This window comes from Drosophila rhopaloa, unplaced genomic scaffold, assembly GCF_018152115.1.
Source record: "Drosophila rhopaloa isolate 14029-0021.01 unplaced genomic scaffold, ASM1815211v1 contig_163, whole genome shotgun sequence".
NCBI lineage: Eukaryota > Metazoa > Arthropoda > Insecta > Diptera > Drosophilidae > Drosophila > Drosophila rhopaloa.
In genome coordinates this window covers 957,070-976,330 of record NW_025335043.1, presented here as the reverse complement: position 1 = coordinate 976,330, position 19,261 = coordinate 957,070, and the positions used below count along the sequence as shown (strand labels likewise).

Below are 19,261 nucleotides of genomic sequence, written 5' to 3'. Positions count from 1 at the left end.
GTTATACGCTTTCAACATAAAACTTTTCAAATCGTATTTTATTATTGTGTATGTTTATGATTAAACGACAAGATCCTATAGCTGCCATAGAAGCGATTGGGTCAAATAAGCTATATTTGGGTGCTTTCGAATGGTAATGTGTATATATTTTTCCCTAATAGATTGATTTTAAATAATTTCTGAAACATTCCTTATATTGACTGTTTCAATATCTATTATTCGCGCAGTGCACGTTGTCATAAAGTTTCGATATGGCAGCAACGGTATTAAAACTTCTGTACTCATTATACCCTTGCAGAGGGTATTATAATTTTGGTCAAAAGTGTGCAACGCAGTGAAGGAGACGTCTCCGACCCTATAAAGTATATATATTCTTGATCAGGATCACCTCCTGAGTTGATATAGCCATGTCCGTCTGTCCGTCTGTCCGCTGTCCGTCTGTCTGTCCGCTGTCCGCGTCTGTTTCTACGCAAACTAGTCTCTCAGTTTTAAAGCTATCGAATTGAAACTTTGCACACCCCTTCTTCCTTTGCACGCAGTATATAAGTCGGAACGGCCGGGACGCATATCCTATAGCTGCCATATAACTGATTGATCGGAAATGCCATAACTTTCGTGTTTGTAAAGTTAGGAAGTTGGGATTTTTTATGAGTATTAAGAATGCATTATATGAATAATTTTGGAGAATATAATTTACAGAGTATTCTGCAAGGGTATATCAACTTCGGCTCCGCCCGAAGTTAGCTTTCCTTTCTTGTTTTTTGTTAAATTTGAATTTTAAATTATTTATTTTTGTTTCGGTGGGTTAATTTAAATTATATTGACTTTAAATTATATTCTCAATATTCAGAAATCCAAATCCGTACATGTTTTTAGTTTAATTTGACTTCCTTCAAATAGCCATATAATAATTTATCAGGAATCGACGTTTTATTTAATTTTTGTTCTAATCTGTTTTCGCATTTCGTCAATATAAAAAAAATCAAAAGATTGTTTTAATTTTTTCGATTTTAATTTTCATTTTGTTGGATTTTCAAAGATTTTTGTGGCAATTCAGTATACCAATTAATCATCTATAAACTAGACAACATTTGTAAGCTATATTATAGCTAAATTTGTGAATTATGTTTGGCAGCCCTATTTTCGGTGTGACCAGCTTAATAATAAAATGCCTCATTGTTTACCTCGCTGCAAAAACACCTTTGCTAAATTTCAATTATTGTAATAAAAATTGTTAATAAATCTCATAGAATCATGACTGCTGTTCCGCCTCCTTCTAACATCTCCACACTGATGCCTCTGGGTAAGAAACCGAGTGAAAGTCCTTAAACCCACAGTTGTTAACATATGCCGGTTTGAATGGGGTTCCTTGCAGAATTGGTGGACAAATGCATTGGTTCCCGCATCCACATAATTATGAAAAACGACAAGGAGATGGTGGGCACCCTCCTAGGATTCGATGACTTCGTAAATATGCTTCTGGACGATGTTACGGAGTACGAGAATACGCCTGATGGTCGCCGCATAACCAAACTGGATCAGATTCTGCTAAACGGCAACAACATCACAATGGTAGGTGCTCCTTAGAGTAATTTAAAGTTTTTTTATAATATCCAACAAATTTATTCCAGTTGGTGCCCGGTGGCGAGTTAGCGGAATAGTCAAGGTTCCATTTGTAATAAATACATTTGTAAAATAACAAAACAAGAGTTTTAATGTGGAATCATGCCAATGTACAGAGGTATGTTAAGAGCCAACAGTGGTCTAACGGTTAACAGAAAAATTTTAAAAAGCGGTTTAAGAAAATCTTCAATTTTTTATTTATCATGGGATTTGAAAATTCTTTTTGAAAAAGTTGAACTGGTGATTGATTAAGAATTTGGGCATCGATATTAGCTCCTATTTTTCAAAGATTAATTAAAAGTTTTATTTAAAATTTTTTAAGGGAGTTTGAAATTTAAATTTAAAAAAAAATAGAAATTCTATATATAAGGTTTATACGGTAATTGAAATTACCCAATTGGAGCAGGTTGAATTTTAAATCTTTAAACCTTATAAAAATACTTATCACACCGCATTCACTTAAAGCTTAACTTGATCATCCAAAGTATTATAGATCAAAAAAGACCTATTAGATAAAAACACTTCGAATTAAATATTTCAATGTAAGAAGTCAAATTTAAATTGATTTTAATTTAATATTAAAGAGGTTTCCGTTAACATTTAACAGCTATTTATGCTCTGGCGGGCATGCAAAGTAGGCGCATGCGCATAACCCCCCAAAACATAGGTCTCAGCGATACAGCAGTCAACATGTGCCATAAATATCAACCGCTTTTCCCTGCTGGCCGTGCGTGTGGGTGCAGTGTGCTCTCCGCAGTACCGTTCTGCGTTCTCCCGCTTCCGTTCGGCACCTCCAACGCTCAGTACGGCACCAGACTTCGACGGAAGTGGAACAAACCAAGCGGAAACCGACTCACGCGACAACAAAACCGAACTCGAATATGGAAAAGTTTTCCCTTAACAAATATAGCACTGATAAACGCAACTCGGAGTAAACTTTATGAATGGCCATGACTAATTGAAGCCATTCGACCGCACCAGCATTCGTTGTGTGAGCCCCCAAGGTGCAGGAGGTTACCTTGTTTTCAAACGAAAGATTTCACCATTTCGGTATCTGTATCTGTCGGTGTCTCATTTGAGCGGCTTGAATGATCCGCCTGTAATTATGACTGCGTGAAGAAATCAATACGAGGAGGATGGCCAGCAAGCCCATGAGCACCAGCTGCCAGAGCATTGCGACGGCGGCCAGCAGTGCGGCCACCACGGCGGCGGCGGTGTCCATCTCGGCCTCCAACGCCACCTCCGTGGGCTCCCTCATCGCCGCCGCCTGCCTCCAGCAGCAGCAGCAACATCCCCACCAGCAGCAGCAGCAATATACCCAGTCCCAGCAGCAACACCTCTATCAGACCCATCAGCAATCGTCGCACTATGTCAACGGCACCGGCAGTCTGGGCAGGCTCAAGTTCCACAAGAGTCTCGATGCCAGCGACGAGGAAATCGAGTATGCGCAGGTATGTCCAAGCGTCCAAGTATCCAACTGCTAGTCGGAATCATCTCAAAATAAATTCAATTGTCCCCCACACTGAGTCATAATAATGCGACAAGGTCCTGCAGTGCTGGCTCAATTGAATTTGTCTTGTGGGTGGTGGGTGGTGGTTGTTGGCATTCTTGTTGAGTGGGTGCTTAGGGGGTGGTTTATGCCACCAGGCTCCCAGTTCGGTGCATTTGCTGCCCCCACAGCTGTTTAACCTCCCGGCCGGGTCGTTATGCATAGTTTACGCTTCGCCAGGCAAACTCAACAGCCGCCAACAACCGCCGTCGTCGATCAAGTGTTAATAATTCAATGCCTCGGAAATATTGAATATATTGAAATGTATCATAACCCTAGGGAACGGAAGGGCCTTGACTGTGGCCCTGGCAATTAGATAAATTAACCAGTTGGGTTAATTTATGGATCACTGAAAGTAAGGGGGTGTTCATACGCATGCCATAATTTCCATAACTCGATAGCACGTTTGGATCTCAAGTTTCATCAGCGAACAAAGTCACGAAAGCAACTATTTTTTTGGAAAGAAAAATTAGGGGTCTTTTTATTTTTACTCAAAGACGAACATTTAAAAGTAATGCATTTATATAAAAGTAAATGGCTAATTTTAAAGGGCAGTACATTCATCATATCTCCTTTTTTATATTTTTATTTAACTATAATGAATTTTAACCAGGCGTTTATTTTTCGTTAACAACTTTTTATTTCTTTAAAATAACTTAAATTAAGCGGAAATAGTATATAATTGGAGAACTTCCAATTTAATTTTCCTAGTTTGGCCAGCGTTTTTTCTATATAATTTCCTGTTTTAATGAAAGCTTTACAATTTCATTTTAAAAGAGCACTGTATTTTTATATAGAATGCCATACAATTTGCTATTCCTTGCTGATGGCATTATGGCCGACGGGAGGTCTATTCCAAAGCCTTTCAAGCCAGTTATTGCGCTGTGGACAATAAAGCGTTAATGAAAGAGCAGTGCGGCTTATCTCGGTAGATTGCATGTTGGATTCAAGTTTCTTTTTAGTTTTCTATTTGAAAAAAAAAATAATAAGATAAAATAAGTTTTAGCAACAATAAATGTATGTAATTTAATTTTTATTTCACATTTAAAACTTTTAACAAGATATAATGTAACCTGAAAAACTTTTTGTTAAGTTATTGTTCTATTATTTTTTTTTTTTATTTTAAAATAACTAAAATTATGTGGGAACATATACAAATTTTTTCTTAAGTCCATTACTAGCTTGCTAATTTATGGAAAACGTCTGTATAATATTATTTTGTCCGCACCTGTATTCGTGGTTGGTTTGCTTTTCCTTTTGCCCGACCGTTTTTTCGGAAAGGCAGTGAAAGTGTTGCCTGCTGGGGTCTTCATCCTGTATTCATAGAAATGCTTTCAATAAAACCGGGAAGAACAGTAGGGGCGAAGGAATGGGCTTGGCAAACATTATTTTGATGGTTTGCAGCACCACCACACCTGGCGGCTATTTGGTGTGCCACATTGCTTAGACGTGCAAATACCCGGAAGTGCTAACGATAGTTTAGCATACAAGCTTTTCACTTTCACCACAAATCAACACATTCCTTTCACAGAAAAAGAGCTTTGCGAGATAATAGACAGTCTGGTCTAGTTTCTTACTAATGTTTAGTTCTTATAAAAAAATGTTCTTGTTCTTCATAAATATTATATATCATAAAATGTCTCTCATAAAGGAAAGAATGAAATGATAATATTATAATGTATTTCAGCTATCTCGTTCCACCCATATCCTGGGACGCCATAAATCGGAGCGTTTTCTGGCTGCCAACCCGGATGAGGATCGACGGCGCCGGACTATAATCGTGGAGAAGAAGAACAACTCATATGGGTTTACCCTGCAGAGCTATGGGATCCACTATAAACGCGATGAGGAGCTGGAGATGATCACTTATGTGGACTACGTCGAGTACGGTGGTCCGGCCTATCGTTCTGGAATGCGTGAGGGCGACGTGATCCTATCCATCAACGGCAAAGATATGGAGAAGGCGGACCACAAGACCATCGTCGAGTTTATCAAGCAGAGTGACACCAGGATGCGAATGGTCGTACTCTTCGAGGACTGTGTGAGGAAGGTAAAGTAACGTTTTAGAAAAGTCAATCAGTTTCATTTAAATTACTTTCCTGAAGTTCAAAAACTCCTAAAAATAAACCTTCAATAGTATGGATATTCCTAAAATATATATTTTCCCTTAGGTCGATCTTCACATGCGCTATATCCAACTGCAGAGCCTGTTGCAGCAAAAGATGAACGAGCTGGAGAGGGTTCATCTGAGGGAGCGGGAGCTTTTGGAGGGCAAGTGGAAGACGCACAGCTTGCCAGCCCGGAAGAAGGCCAATGCGAACACTTCACCCAGCGATGGGGAGGGTGTTTCACCCACTGAAGTAGGTGGTGAAACGGGCTTCTATCGACCCGCCCTGTCCACCGAGGATGTGCCAAACATGGCGGCCCGCCAACAAGCTGTGGGCGGACCAGGAATCATCCCACCTCCCGCTCAGTTTATGCTCACCTACCAATACCTGGATCCCACTTACCGGTACGTCCTGCGACCCACCCACGGTAGCTCAGAGGATTATATTGATGGCCTGGGTCTCCAGAGGAGCAGCAGCGATCACCAACAAACCGCTCAGCGTTACATCCTCCAGCGAACAGAGTCCGTGGATGCGAATTCCATGACTCAACCCACAACCACGGCTCCTACACAATATCATAGCACCACTGGTGGATCAGTAAAACCACCGGCACCACCTCCTCGCACTTGCGAAAAGCACAAGCCACCAGCTAAACCGCCAAAAGCAGAGAAAGAGAAGTCCTCCGGAAAGCATATTCATGTGGGCCACTCGTGCAATCCCTGCTTGGGCCATTTCCGATGGAAGTCGGCTGAGAAGTCGGCGATTCCAGCGCCAGATAATGTTAGCCTGGATGCCTACGATCTGGCCAGTCCCTGCTGCGATACGCATTGTGTCCCATCGAGGAGACGCCATCGCCAGCACAAGGAGCACACACATAAGCACAAGCACCGGGAGAGGGAACGGGTGGAGAGCAAGGAGCAGAGGGTCAGACCAAAGTCCACATCCCATGCCTCACCCAATGCCAATGGAGGAGGAAATTCCGGATCTGGGCATCACCACCACCATCATCATCACCATCACAGCCACGAGCAGCAACAACAGCAGCAGCAACATCAACAGCAGCAACATCAACAGCTACAACAGCAAGTGCAGACAGTTCCCCACCATCATCATTATCCCCACCAGGTGCAGAATCCATGTCAGGTGCAATCCCAAACAGGTAGCACCCGATCTCGCTACTTCGACTTGGCCTCCGGATTGGCTAGCCATTGCAGCTTACATTCCTGCACCTCAAGTGAGTTTGCGCCGGGTGATACTGCTTCGTATACCACTTCCATCAGCACGGATACTTTGTTTTGGGATCCCAAAAGCGAGGCTGGCCAATCCAGACAGCACTCCACAAAATCCAGGCAGTCCTACGAACAGCAACCACAACAGCAGCAGCAGCAACAGCAACCGCAGCAACAGCTACACCATCAACAACCGCACCACCATCATCATCATCACCAGGGGGACTACCACCAACGCTATCATATGACCGCCAATCAAATGCAGCCGCCGCAGATCTATCCCAATACTATAGCTTATGTTCAGAAACCCAAATCCTGGGACAATCTGGCCAACAAGGCGGGCTATAATGTTGGTTACGGTTACCTTGACACAGTAGCTGTTAGGCCGGCCATTAAAATGCAGATTGGCCAGCAGCGTCACTCGATGCCGCGCAGAAATCCGTACGGCAGATACTCCACTTACGGCGATGTGGAGAACTATGCCCCGCCGCCCACCGAGTTTGTGGGCGAGCTGACCACCACCACAACCACCACTATAACGGCCAAGTCCACGGAGGAGCTGTTGGCCGCCTGCGATTGCTTAACCCCCCAGCAGCAGGCTGCTATTAAGGCGGCCCAGTACCAGCTCAGCCAAAACCAGAAGCTGACCCACCAGAACTCCTGCCAGATGGGATACTACTCACATCTGCCGCGACCCACCACCGATGTGGGCACTTCCACCACCAGTCAGCAGGTGCACGGAGCAGGAGATGTCCAAACCACGTCCGAGGCCACCAGGCTGTAGGTAGTACTCGTCTAGGAATGGATCTATAGTGGCGGCAAAGAGATCCAACCAGGAACCGTCTCAAATAGAACGAGAGTGCACAATGAGTTGGGCTTGGATCAAATGGTTCAAGGCTTTTACAAGTAATGAGTTAAAAAAGTTTTAATTTTAAATAATATTTTAATGAGTATTGAATTAAATGAGTATAGAATGAAAAAGGAATAGGAAAATTAACTATTTAAGAATTGAGTTCAAAAATATGCGATGAATAACTAAAAATATATACAAATTTTAATTCAACTAAATATTTAAACTAATTCAATCAACAGACTATCAAATTGTACTTAAAAATTCTAAATTATATTACTTATTTTCACACATTACCTTAATTGATAAATTTTAGTAACGTTTAATCCAAGAGTGAAATATTTTGTTAATAAACTAGTTTAGAATTGGGCTCTAGAAGTAATAAAATATTTAGATAATCCATGTTTAGTCAATGGAATAGGTTGAATTTATGCCTTTAACTCGAATAGTAAGACTCATTTAAATCTGTACTCATATAATTCAAAGAAAACTCAAAGGCTCACCCAATGAATAACAAAGTTTTACCACTCATAAGTGCACTCAAATTCAGCTCCATTCGCGTCTTAAAAAACGAACATCGAAATCATTTGTCATGGTAACCAAAGCCAAATTTTAAACATATAACTCAAACAGACAAAAATCAGCATATAGCTTAACTATTCAAGTAAATGAAGAGTGAGTTTCACAGATATAAGAAACAAATGCAGCATCCAAAAATCACAAGACAATACACAGAGATAAGCCCAAAAGAAGATACTTCTAAGAGTAGATGATTCAAAATTATTAAACCTTAAGATAAATACAAATTAAACTATTAGCCATCTTATGTCTATGAAACTCACTTTATATGTACGCGATATTACTAGGACGCATTGACGTTTAGATTTTTGGATTTATTGAAAGACTGAAAAGCCACGCGCATATTCCAAATGAGAGAAAAATCTGGCGTCTTGTAATGATAGTTAGAGGATTATAAATATCTGCATAAGCCATTTAATATTATGGTTACCTATCATGCAACTAGATACTGTTTTACATGTAGCATATACACACACTTAAGCAAATATATTTATTGTATACTGTATCCAAACAATGTAATTTATTTCATTGTGATAGTGAAAGAGCAGGCACTAAAAACCGCAACAATTTTAGTCGCAATTTTATCAAGCAACCAACCAAATATGATTTAAAACGCTTTTATGTAATGCGAAATGTAAATGTTATCGTACTTTATGTATTGCAATAAAACTCAAAAAATGTGTTCATGTAGTGTGACCCCTAGAAAAAATTAGAATCCAAAATATGAGTTTTCAAAATTCTTTAAGTGAGGTAAAGATTGGACTTTAAAAAAATTATATTTTTATTTTTAATATTTGGTACTTAAAAATGTTATGAAAAACAGAACCAATTGTTGAATTAATCTTGGGCTTTAGAGATTTCTGAGGCTTTTGAAATTAAACATAAATGGCTTTAAGGGTTGATAAGGACCTTTTGAACGCACAAAACGAACAGCTCAGCTGTTTGAACTGAAAGTGTCGCCACCTACCGTTAAATATTGGAATTGTTCAACCCCTGGAGAGTTTTTACCCTGGAAATCTCCAGTTGTAACGGCTTTTCGCCGGTCAGCTGTTCAACCCTCGCGAATTTGGCAACTGTCAGCGACGCCCTCTGCCGGCCATAGTTGGGACCAGGCAGCTGTCAAAGTGGCAAAAAAATCAATACCAACCCCCAACCCTCCTCGTTAAAAATGTAAATGCGAAAAAATTCAATACTGTGCAGCCAAACGCGACGGTCGCAGCGTTCTCCACTCACAATCGCTCTCCCCGCTTTATCCCCCCAGCACGTAATGCTCCGGATCCGGGAATATTATCCAAAAATCGGTTAAAGATTGAGAACGGTTTTCGAATCGCCCCGATATCCCTAGTGAAATCCCAAGTGTGGGCCAACTTGCAAACCGGCAAAAAAAAGAATTGTGCACGAGCCTTTCAGTGAGTGAAAAGTGGCCAAGTGTTTGAGTATTAGGATATAGCATACGATCTTGGTCAGATCCGGCAAACATATGTCAAGTGCAAGGCGCCAGCCGCACAGCTAAGACGGCGGCGTCAACGTCGGCAGAGGCAACAATTTGAATGTCCTGTCCGTGGAGTTCAAGATTGCGGTGACCGCTCCTGTTTTTGTTGTTGTTGCTGGCAGCAGCAGATACAACAATGATAAGGTAAAACTTAGTTAAGAACATAAATACTTTCACAGAAATGATTAAATGCCAGTTTCTGGAGTTTTGGCAAGACAATTCATATTTTACTATGTAAATCTGAAATGGTGAGGGGAAAATTGGGATTTCAGATTTACTTGCTAATTAAAAAAAATTTTAAATTTAGTTTTTGAGATTTAAATGAAATAGTTTTGTATTTTGTTAAGCGTTACTAAATTAGTTTATTGACTACTTTAACGCAAAGTACAACAATTTTATTTCGAAACAACTGCTAGCTAGAATAAAATGTAGTAAATTATTAATAAAAAGTTCACCAATTTATAATTTAATGAATGGTTAATTTTTAAATTAATGGCTTACAACAATTTTTTTAATGATTAGTTTCTTTTTTTTTAATTATTGTTAAAAATAATTTCATAAGCTAATAGTTAAAAAAAAACTATTTGTTTTATTTTTCTAATATAATTATATTTACCTACTATTTTTCTGTGAGTGGTTTCTGTTTTATTAAAAAGTTGTAATAAAAGTTTCCAAGAAATTATATATAAAAGGATCAAATTTAAGCAGAGGTTTTGATTGATAATAAAGGCTATTCACTTTACCTTTAACATCTATGAATATATGAATGAGTTTTATTTACTTTATCATTCTTATAAAAATCTGTTATGTGAAATAAAAGTGAGTTATTGGTGGGCATTCAATAAATCACGTATTTTTTATTATTGGTTAAATATAGTTCCTTTAACGTTATCAAGAAAAAATTTGAAAATAAGTGCTTGTAAAATACAAAATCAAATGGATTCAATGCTGAGTCTTTGTCAAATTTAATTTCCCGACTCCAATATATACACGGTTTCAATTTGTAGCCGGTTGGCAGCTAAAATACAAACATCCTTTGCCCACTTCGGGGCGAGATCAATTTCGATAAATAGAAATTGCCAATTAAATGTGAAATGTAAATTGCCCCCGGGCGACAGTCGAACAGTTCACAAAAAGTGTCCCGAGGCCAAGGGAAAAGTTCTCCGCTGGTCACTCGCATCCGGTTTTTGGTCCTGACAAAGTTTTTGTGCAGCTTGTGATGTCTGCAGCGCGATATGAGAACTGTAACTTTCGGACCGACTGTCTGTCGGTGCGTCCGTATCATTAGGGCAAAGTTGGCCCACTCAAGTAGTTGGTTTTTATATGTACGAGATTTCTGGATTTTTTTTTTCAGCTGCTCTGCCATTAATTATGAAGGCTGAACTATGCCAAAGTTTTGCAGACACCCCCCGTCGCACTTTGAGCTGCTCAATTTTTAAACCGAAATTCATAAGTCCTAATGACTGGCTGGGCGGAGGGGAGGTGCCTTTTGGGGGGACAGACAACTTGAAGTTTGCTGCGGATGCGGACGTTGCAACATATTTACAACATCATTATCAGCGTCGGCAGCGTCAAAATGCCATTAAATGTGTAGCCTAGCCTACAATGCCTTTGAAGGATTACACCACCGCCCACGAGCGCCTCCTTGTTTACTCACACACTCCCACTTCCAGAAAGAAAAGGAACGAAACGGAAAAAATGTGCAGCTTTGTCAAATAGCAATGAGCGTGGAGCAGCAGTGAATAGTTGTTGCACAGGGAAAAATCAGATCATTTTAAATATAAGTATTATCGGAGATGCTAATCGTTGATACAATATGATCTGTAATAACATCTTAGAAAACTAAATCAAATTATCGGGGTAAATTTCAAAGTAATTTTGAGATCATCAGATATGCTTTCCGAACATTCAAATTTGGAATGTGATATAATCATAAATCATTTTAGTTGCTAAGTCGCTTTGAATCAATATGGAAAATAATCACAAGTTTTTTCTTTTTTCATATTATTCTGTTATTCTTTTAAATAAATATACTATTTATTAATTATTTCTCAGTTAAGTTTTTAAGTACACCCATATTTTCGAAAATAATTTATAAACCCAAAAATATGTTGAAATTATTATCTAACATTTGTATTTTTCAAAATACTTATTTTATATAATTTCTCGAAATATTTTTATTATAATAATTTTATAATGATTTAAGCAAATTTATAAATATTAAATTGGTCTAAACATTCTTTGTGTGCAGTGTTGCTGCTGGTGGTGTTGCAGTTGCTGTTGTTGCTGTTGCAGGAGTGCTGGCGGGCATTGAAAAACACGCTCACCCACACATGCACGCACTGGCAGTCAGTCAACAGCGCGCTGCCCGCTCCCTGCCCCGCCCTCTCAGGCCACTCCGCCCCCTGACGATGGGCGCCAAAGTGCGTTGCATTCTCCGCTTCTGCTTCTTTTTTTTTGCACGCTTTGTTTGACTGGGATTGGGATTTTCCCCAACAGTAGTACTCACTCGCGTAGTTGTTGTTGTTGCTGCTGTTGTACATATTGTCACACAGGCAACAACGCACACGCAACAACAAGTACGACAACTACAAAAAACACAAGGAACAGCGAAAAAAAGAAAAAACTTTACCACGTTAACTACTGACTGACTTCGACAAGGCGACAAAAATGCTCTTTTTTTTAAGTCCTTTCGAAATTCTACGTTCCAAAAACACAACATTTCTATAACCATTTATTAAGTACCAATACTTTTTTACACCAAGGATTGCGATTAACTTTTAAAAAATATAATATTGCTTACAAATTATATTGTTAATTCCCATACATTTATAGCAATTTTACATAATTTTTAAAAACTGAATAACTGATTTTATTACGCCAATTAAATAGTATTGTATTCTTTTGGTACCTGTCAAAGGTATTTAACGTGTTTTTAATTATATTTGTAAAGGAATATATATTTCCAAATAAAAATTGTTTTTTTTTAAACAAATATTTATAAATTTAACAATATTTATTTGTAGGACAATGTCAGTTTTAATAAATATATAAAAAATATTCCCTAATATATATTCAGAATAAGTGCAATATTTAGTTTTTCAAACCAATCTTGACGCATTTGCTGGTGGCAGGACGACATTCTGACGTAGCAGTGCACCAACTGCGAATGTGTGTCTACGTTGGGCGGGAAATGGGGAAAAGGACGATGGGGGGCCAGGACAGGACAGGCCAGGAGTTTTCTGGCGACGGGGAGGGTGTTAATGAGCAATATCGCAGTGGCAACGACTCTGCTTAGTATTTGTGTTTCTTCATTTCCGGCTTCCACATGTTGACATGCTGATGATGTTGGTTAACTTCTGCCGAGGATGATGGCGATGATGAAGTCAGCAGCAGGAGCAGGAGCAGCAGCCAGTCTGTCATTCAGTGAGTGAGTGGGCGAGCTGGTTAGTCAGCTTTGTTTTGCTACTCCACTCGCTGCTTGTTTGTTAACGCTGCGTATGCGTAATTTTCATATTATGTAATTTTAACGCGCTAAATGGAAGCTTAATTTGATTAGGGCGCCATAAATGTGTCCTGTTCGCAGAGTGTGCCCCAAATTGACTTGTTGGTTGGACTCTCGCCGAGGTGACGCATATTTGACGCATTTTCTCAGTTGCCTCCCTCAAAAAAAAAGGAAACTATATTTGCTCAATCTCCCAGCCACTAGCTTACATCTCCACTTTTTCATGCTAGCTACAGGGAAAGAAAATATTTATATTTGAAAACTAAAGACATGAGAATAAGAATTGCGGCTAAAATTACTCTTTTTAAGATTAGTTATTGGTTTTAAAAATCAATATTCTAAAAAAACATTAAGGCAATAACTTTTTCCAACAGAAAATTAGTGTCTATTCTACACTTTATGCTTTCACTTTCACCCTAAAGACCTAATCTTAGGTATCCAAATTTTTCTCAGTGTACTGGGCTGCTGTGTGATGAGCTCATATTGAAAGTTTTTGTGCTCTGTGGGACGACCTAGTTTGGCCAAAGCCAAATCAATGTGGCCGCTGCGGCGCCATTTGCACTGCCGACCCTTTTGTGCATTTACTCTGTTTTCCGCTCTGCCCTGCTCGACATTTTCCGGGTTTTTCCTCCGTTTGTCTGTGCTCTTTTTTTTCTGTGCAAACAATTTCGCCTGGTCGCCTGGTCGGGCGTTATTAATTGAGCTTTTGATGCATAGCCAGTATAACGACTGTCCCATCCCATTTCATCTCCCATCCAGGCCAACTCATCCATCTGTTCGTGTGCACTTAAAAGGCTACATAATTGTTTTTACCAAATTGAAATTTTAATTGAATTCGTATTGGTATCGAAATCGGAATCGAGAATCCCGCAGTTATGACTTTAAATCGTTACCATCCCGACTTAGAAAACAAAGCCAAAAAGCAAACGGCAGCTGAGTTTCCATTTGATTGGGGAACACAAAAATTAAAAATTTAATACGCGTATTCGTGGAGGAAAAAAGCCGCATAGGCATTTCATTTTATTGTATGCAAAGCCTCGGCATCAGCAGCAGGCCCATTGACATCATCGTCGTCATTATGCACATTATCCACATCAACAATGGCTCAACGAGCGGCTGAATGAATCTCAAGTGGGCAGTCAGCCCCGCCCCTTCATTTGGTATAGATACGTGCACCGATAGATAGAAAGATAGATAGATGGTTATAGGGACAGACGGATGGGTAGATACATATCGAAAAAATTGCATGATTCAGTTTGTTTATTTACGGCATAGTTCGTGGGGAAATCCCCCAGACTCTGTTCATTTCGAAAGTCAAGAGTTCTGTAGAGTTACCGAAAGCACTTCAGCTTAATCAAATGAATAATTTCCATTGCAGCAGAACCGATTCGCAGACATAACACATTGCGGTGGCGGTTGAGAAGAACGGCATGGTGAAAATGGAATCCACGGAAGAACAGGATCGAAAGCTAGTTTTGGAGTTCTGCCACCTGCTAGAGAAGTCCAAGCAGCTCTTCAACGGGCTCAGGTGAGTGGTTTCAAGTACCGCATTGAGTTCATAACTGATTTGTGTATCCTCCACAGGGATCTGCCGCAGTATGGCCACCGGCAGTGGCAAGCTTACTTCGGTCGCACCTTCGATGTCTACACCAAGTTGTGGAAGTTCCAGCAGCAACATCGCATGGTTCTGGACTCAAAGTACGGCCTGAAACGCTGGCAGATCGGGGAAATAGCAAGCAAAATTGGCCAGCTCTATTATCACTATTAGTAAGTATAGGAAATGAAGAATACATTTGCATTGGAGACCTTAAGACAGAACTTAGCTTTTTCCATTTTAATTACAACATTTATTGATTGACAAAACTTTAAGAATTAAGAATTTGGAAAGTATTTTTGATACTGCAAATTTTAGAAGGGTAAACATTTTGGAAAATCACAATTATATCTGTTTAAAAAGGAGGCTGAATTATAGGATGCCAAATTGTTTTGATATTTTCAAGCTTAAGAACATGCTATTTTTAGTTAAAGGACTACGAGTTAATGAATATAGAACATACAAATGTTAGAACTATGTAAATACATTCTGTATTTATTAACCTATTAATTTTATAGAACACATTGCGATGCAAATGTATGACCATGTTTCCTGAAAAAGCAGAACTAAATCGGAGTATTTATTTTTGCAGCTTAAGAACCAGCGAAACCAACTACCTGAACGAGGCGTATCAGTTCTATGCGGCTATTAGGGGTCGGGCCTACTACTCGCGAGCGGCCAAGGAGGATCGGCCGGATCTGATGGTGAAAAAGCTGCGATACTACGCCCGCTTCATTGTCGTTTGCCTGCTGCTCAAGAAGATGAAGCTGGTGCGCGAACTGGTCACGGAGTTGGAAAAACAAATACAGGAGTACACCAACACGTAATTACTTAGTGGCCCATTTTTTGACTCCGTATTAATCCCCAGATTTCCCCGCAGCTACGAGCCGGAGGATCATCTGGAGTGGTCGCTGGTGCTGGAGGAGATCAAGGGCTTCATCAAGGCGGAAGCGGCGGTGGCCGTCCTGCACGCCGACTCCAATCCCATCATCCTGTCGCACAGGTGAGTCGTTGTCACAGCCTCTGTCCGTACCCGCGATACTTGCCCGTGCTTTCGTCGGCGGAGGAGGAGTTTGGACAGCTTGTGGGTGGCCAAGTGTATAGCCCTTCTGTCCGCATATGTCTATATGCCCTGTTCTGTTTGCGTAGGTATACGAGTTTTGCTTGAGTTCCGTTGCCGTTGATTATGTTCATTTGTTGTGCTTATCACAGAAGACTTGAAACACCAAAGAACACTCACCGTTGTCATTTTGTCACGCACTTTAACCATGATCTCTGTCCCAAAACACCCGCCAAACAAATCACAGTCCTGGTTAAGCAATGAAACTTTTGAATTTGTTAATAATGGAAATCTCACTATATTGTCATTTTCTTACATCTTGTAAATGTAAATTAAAATGTAAACGTAAATCTTCCTTTTGGATTTAATCGAATTTAAAAACCAAATTCGTTTTGAACTTAAATCTCTTGCTAGATACACTTGTTTTAAGACACTTAAAATTGATTGAAATAAAATTCTAAATTAATTTTATATACATAATTCTTTATAAATTTAAAATGTATATCCAGAGAAGCTTACTAAATTAATTAATTGAGTAAGGAATATAAGTTTCATTGCCCGACCGAACACACACTCCACAGAATGTTATCATTTCATTATCATTTGGTCCCTGATCCCGGAACACACTCCCACACCCGCCCCCTCTCCACCCGTACCCTTGTCACCTCATTAGTGCGCCGCATTCTCAAATCTTCTGTGAAAGCACGGGCCCCGCCATCCGCCTGAGGACGAGTGCGACTACCCCGACTGATGTGTCTAGTGGTTCCGGTTCTAGGTTGTCGCCGCTGACGACGCCGCCCTGCGAGCGATCGCCGCACATGACGCTCAGCCTGCAGGAGATCCTGATCGTGGGCTCCGCCTGCGAGCAGGCCAAGTTCTCGGAGCTGACCATGGACATGTTCCGGATGCTGCAGACACTGGAGCGCGAGCCCACGGAATCGACCACGAATCCGCTGAGCATGGCCCACGGACTCCACGGGCACGACGCGAGTCCGGCGGCCAGCCGGATACCGCCGTACGGAGTGCCGGGCTCCAAGGGCTACATGGAGAACGGCCGGGCCTTTCGAGACAATCCCCACAAGTATCTACTGTACAAACCTTCGATTAGCCAGCTGCTGGTATTCCTCGCCAGCGGCTCCAAGGAACTGCCGCTGGGCGGTGCCCTCCTCCTTTACATGTCCGCCGATGGCTGCTTCTCCACCACCAAACATCCCGAGGATTGTAAGTACAAAGCCATTAGATAGAGTTTAAAGAAAGCATTTTTAAACCGAAAAGTAACTTTAAATTGTTAGACAGCCAATAATGTTTATGAACAATATATAAACCACTGATATACAAATTTTGGACAATATTCATTTTTTGCAATTTACCTATTAGACAAAAAATAAGTTCTAAAAAACTTCACGGTTAAATAATGCAACTATATTGAACACAATTCATTATACAATTGTTAAATGCCAATGGAAAGTACACATATTTTGTTTAATGTGAGATGGAAATGTATTCACTTTTATTTACCTTTAAAAAGCTCTCTTTTTTTATTTTATGTATTATTTATAAAATAATGAAATGTTTAAGACATTTAAAGATTTATTTTATCGTTAAAGAATGTATCCTAAAGATTGAATCTTATTGCATCATTAAAAAAAATTTGTTTTTCAGTTGGCTACGAGTTGGGCGGCCTGGCCACCAGCGTGAAGCGGGACAGCGTGGACGGAGGCGGTCTGTCGTGCCGGGGCAAGTCGTACAAGGAGAACCACTGCCTATATCCGGGTGATCTATATCCGTTCACACGGCGACCCATGTTCGTCGTGATCGACTCGGACAACTCGTTTGTCTTTCAGCACATACCGCGCTACTTTGGCCAGCCGCTGGTGGTGCTCATGTCGCCGCAGGATGTGCCACCCGCATTCCAGGGTAAGACTCCTATTCTTTTTGCTTTTGTGTTATCCATTTCTGAGTGATTCTGTTTGCAATGCGATTATAGCTGATGTCCAGCACCATGGCTCGCTGTTTACTTTGTTCCTGCACTCCCCGCTCACCGCCCTCTGCTACATCTGCAACGTTGGAGACGTGCCCATCCACCACTGGGAACGCTGCCAGACCTACGTGGACCGCTTCATTACGGAAGCCTCACGTCTAGTGACTCGGTGTCGCATCGATGAAATCGAACAGGGCATAGGATTTATAGGTGAGTAGACCTTTCTGGTTGCAGGACACACAGGAGTCTTAAGAGAGGTTTGAGAAATGGTTGACAGTGCTTTGAATATTGAATTTAATATCCAACAAGAAAGGATGCAAACTTCGGCAATCCGAAGTTTATATACCCTTGCAGTTATTACCAATCGACTACATTTCGATTTCTATGCCTATATTTCTAAAAACAATGAAGCTATGACGATTTTGCGCTGCATTTTGCCATCGTTTCTATGGCAGCTATATGATATTGCTGTCCGATTTTAATTTAATTTAAACCGTAATTACATAAGATTTAAATATTAACAAATCACAAAGAACAACAAAAAATAATTAAAAATTTACTGCGTTGCAAACTTTTGACTGAAATTATAATACCCTCTGCAAGGGTATAATTAGAGTGGAAGCTTACTTTGTCCAGCACAATAACAGAATAACAAATATGTATTGTACAAGAAAATATAGTATTCGAGTAACATATATGTTTAAACACAAAAAATTATCTTGGTTTTCCTAGTTTAATCAATCAATACTCAAATGTTAATATTGCATTATAAAATGTTGAATTTTCCAATCCAAGTCATAGATATTTTATGTTAGACTCTCTAACATAACATGACCAATAATTTACTAAATATAAGCTTTCACTTTGCCATTTACTTCTGTTACATAAATTATCATAAACATATTTTCAAGAAATTACCCATTTCAATGCTATTGAACAGTAGGATTTTATTTCATAAGTACGATAGTTTATAAAATCATAGGTTGAACGATTCGAATAGTTACTTACAACTCAATAAATCACAAATAATAAACGCAATTTAAACTATTCTTTCAGACTCCTCCTATGTGCAGTTCTTCGGCGACGACTTCCTGCGCACCCTGATCCTGCGCTTCGTCTTCTGTGATGTGGTGCTCCGCCTGCACCGAGGATTCCGGGGGCGGCACATGAGGCCGCGATGTGAGCCCCAACTGCCGGCGAACGAGCTGCTGGAGCACCCCTCGCTGTCGCACATCATCTTTCAGCTGGCCTCGGCCCTGGACGTGCGGGGCCACTTCTCGGAGGGACCGGAGTGCGACTGATGACTTTTCGTGGCCGTTGTCCTAGTCGTGGCCGTGGGGATCGGGCTGCGGCAGCAGCTGTACCAGGTGATCGAGAGGCAGTTTTCCGGGTGGATGCTTTCGCTGTACAATACTTTTCCGCTGGGCTGGAACTGGGCCTGAGATCGGGGGCGTGGGTGTCCATGGGTTTCCTTTCCTTGGCAGTGCCCCGGCTGCCGGCGTAATTCATTTTAATAACGTAACGCAACGTAACTGCATTATAATACGAATATAAATATATAAATACGAGTATAATATATATATATAATATATGCATATATGGATAAAGGTAAATTAATCAAGTAGCTAGTTTTCTTATATAGTGCGTCGCGCAATGGAAATGGTCCAATGTTAGTTGCTTAGCATATACAT

General features: G+C 40.4%; 3 protein-coding genes across 6 annotated transcripts; all 3 read left to right on the top strand.

The window, feature by feature from the left end:
* The first annotated feature begins 1,158 nt into the window (after positions 1-1,158).
* On the top strand, positions 1,159-1,704 carry LOC108048578 (U6 snRNA-associated Sm-like protein LSm5). Its single transcript, XM_017129334.1, has 3 exons — positions 1,159-1,303; positions 1,376-1,572; positions 1,632-1,704. Exons 1-3 carry the CDS (start codon positions 1,255-1,257, stop codon positions 1,659-1,661), a joined length of 276 nt encoding a protein of 91 aa, XP_016984823.1. The 5' UTR covers positions 1,159-1,254; the 3' UTR covers positions 1,662-1,704.
* On the top strand, positions 1,662-8,650 carry LOC108048577. The gene is made up of 4 exons (XM_017129333.2): positions 1,662-1,741; positions 2,231-3,074; positions 4,860-5,222; positions 5,344-8,650. The coding sequence occupies exons 2-4, from the start codon at positions 2,760-2,762 to the stop codon at positions 7,291-7,293; spliced, it is 2,628 nt and encodes an 875-aa protein (XP_016984822.2). The 5' UTR covers positions 1,662-1,741; positions 2,231-2,759; the 3' UTR covers positions 7,294-8,650.
* A 437-nt stretch (positions 8,651-9,087) lies between these two features.
* Positions 9,088-18,970, top strand: LOC108048574 (protein SCAI). Of its 4 annotated transcripts, none has more exons than XM_017129328.2 (9): positions 9,088-9,574; positions 14,317-14,463; positions 14,520-14,702; positions 15,122-15,352; positions 15,410-15,532; positions 16,350-16,810; positions 17,252-17,506; positions 17,577-17,780; positions 18,627-18,970. In XM_017129328.2, the coding sequence occupies exons 2-9, from the start codon at positions 14,366-14,368 to the stop codon at positions 18,869-18,871; spliced, it is 1,800 nt and encodes a 599-aa protein (XP_016984817.1). In that variant the 5' UTR covers positions 9,088-9,574; positions 14,317-14,365; the 3' UTR covers positions 18,872-18,970. The 4 variants fall into 4 exon arrangements, with proteins under 4 accessions (XP_016984817.1, XP_016984816.1, XP_016984819.1 ...); XM_017129327.2 differs by having other exon boundaries at positions 14,314-14,463; positions 15,122-15,340; positions 15,398-15,532; XM_017129330.2 differs by having other exon boundaries at positions 14,314-14,463; positions 16,365-16,810.
* The last annotated feature ends 291 nt before the right edge of the window (positions 18,971-19,261 follow it).

Excerpts from the sequence above, each read along its gene's own strand:
- LOC108048578 (XM_017129334.1), top strand. The coding sequence starts at position 1,255 with ATGACTGCTGTTCCGCCTCCTTCTAACATCTCCACACTGATGCCTCTG. Across the intron at positions 1,304-1,375 it reads CTCCACACTGATGCCTCTGG|AATTGGTGGACAAATGCATT; the intron begins GTAAGAAACCGA and ends GGTTCCTTGCAG. Across the intron at positions 1,573-1,631 it reads ACGGCAACAACATCACAATG|TTGGTGCCCGGTGGCGAGTT; the intron begins GTAGGTGCTCCT and ends AATTTATTCCAG.
- LOC108048574 (XM_017129328.2), top strand. The coding sequence starts at position 14,366 with ATGGTGAAAATGGAATCCACGGAAGAACAGGATCGAAAGCTAGTTTTG. Across the intron at positions 14,464-14,519 it reads CAGCTCTTCAACGGGCTCAG|GGATCTGCCGCAGTATGGCC; the intron begins GTGAGTGGTTTC and ends TATCCTCCACAG. Across the intron at positions 15,353-15,409 it reads ATACAGGAGTACACCAACAC|CTACGAGCCGGAGGATCATC; the intron begins GTAATTACTTAG and ends ATTTCCCCGCAG.
- LOC108048577 (XM_017129333.2), top strand. The coding sequence starts at position 2,760 with ATGGCCAGCAAGCCCATGAGCACCAGCTGCCAGAGCATTGCGACGGCG. Across the intron at positions 3,075-4,859 it reads AGGAAATCGAGTATGCGCAG|CTATCTCGTTCCACCCATAT; the intron begins GTATGTCCAAGC and ends AATGTATTTCAG. Across the intron at positions 5,223-5,343 it reads TCGAGGACTGTGTGAGGAAG|GTCGATCTTCACATGCGCTA; the intron begins GTAAAGTAACGT and ends ATTTTCCCTTAG.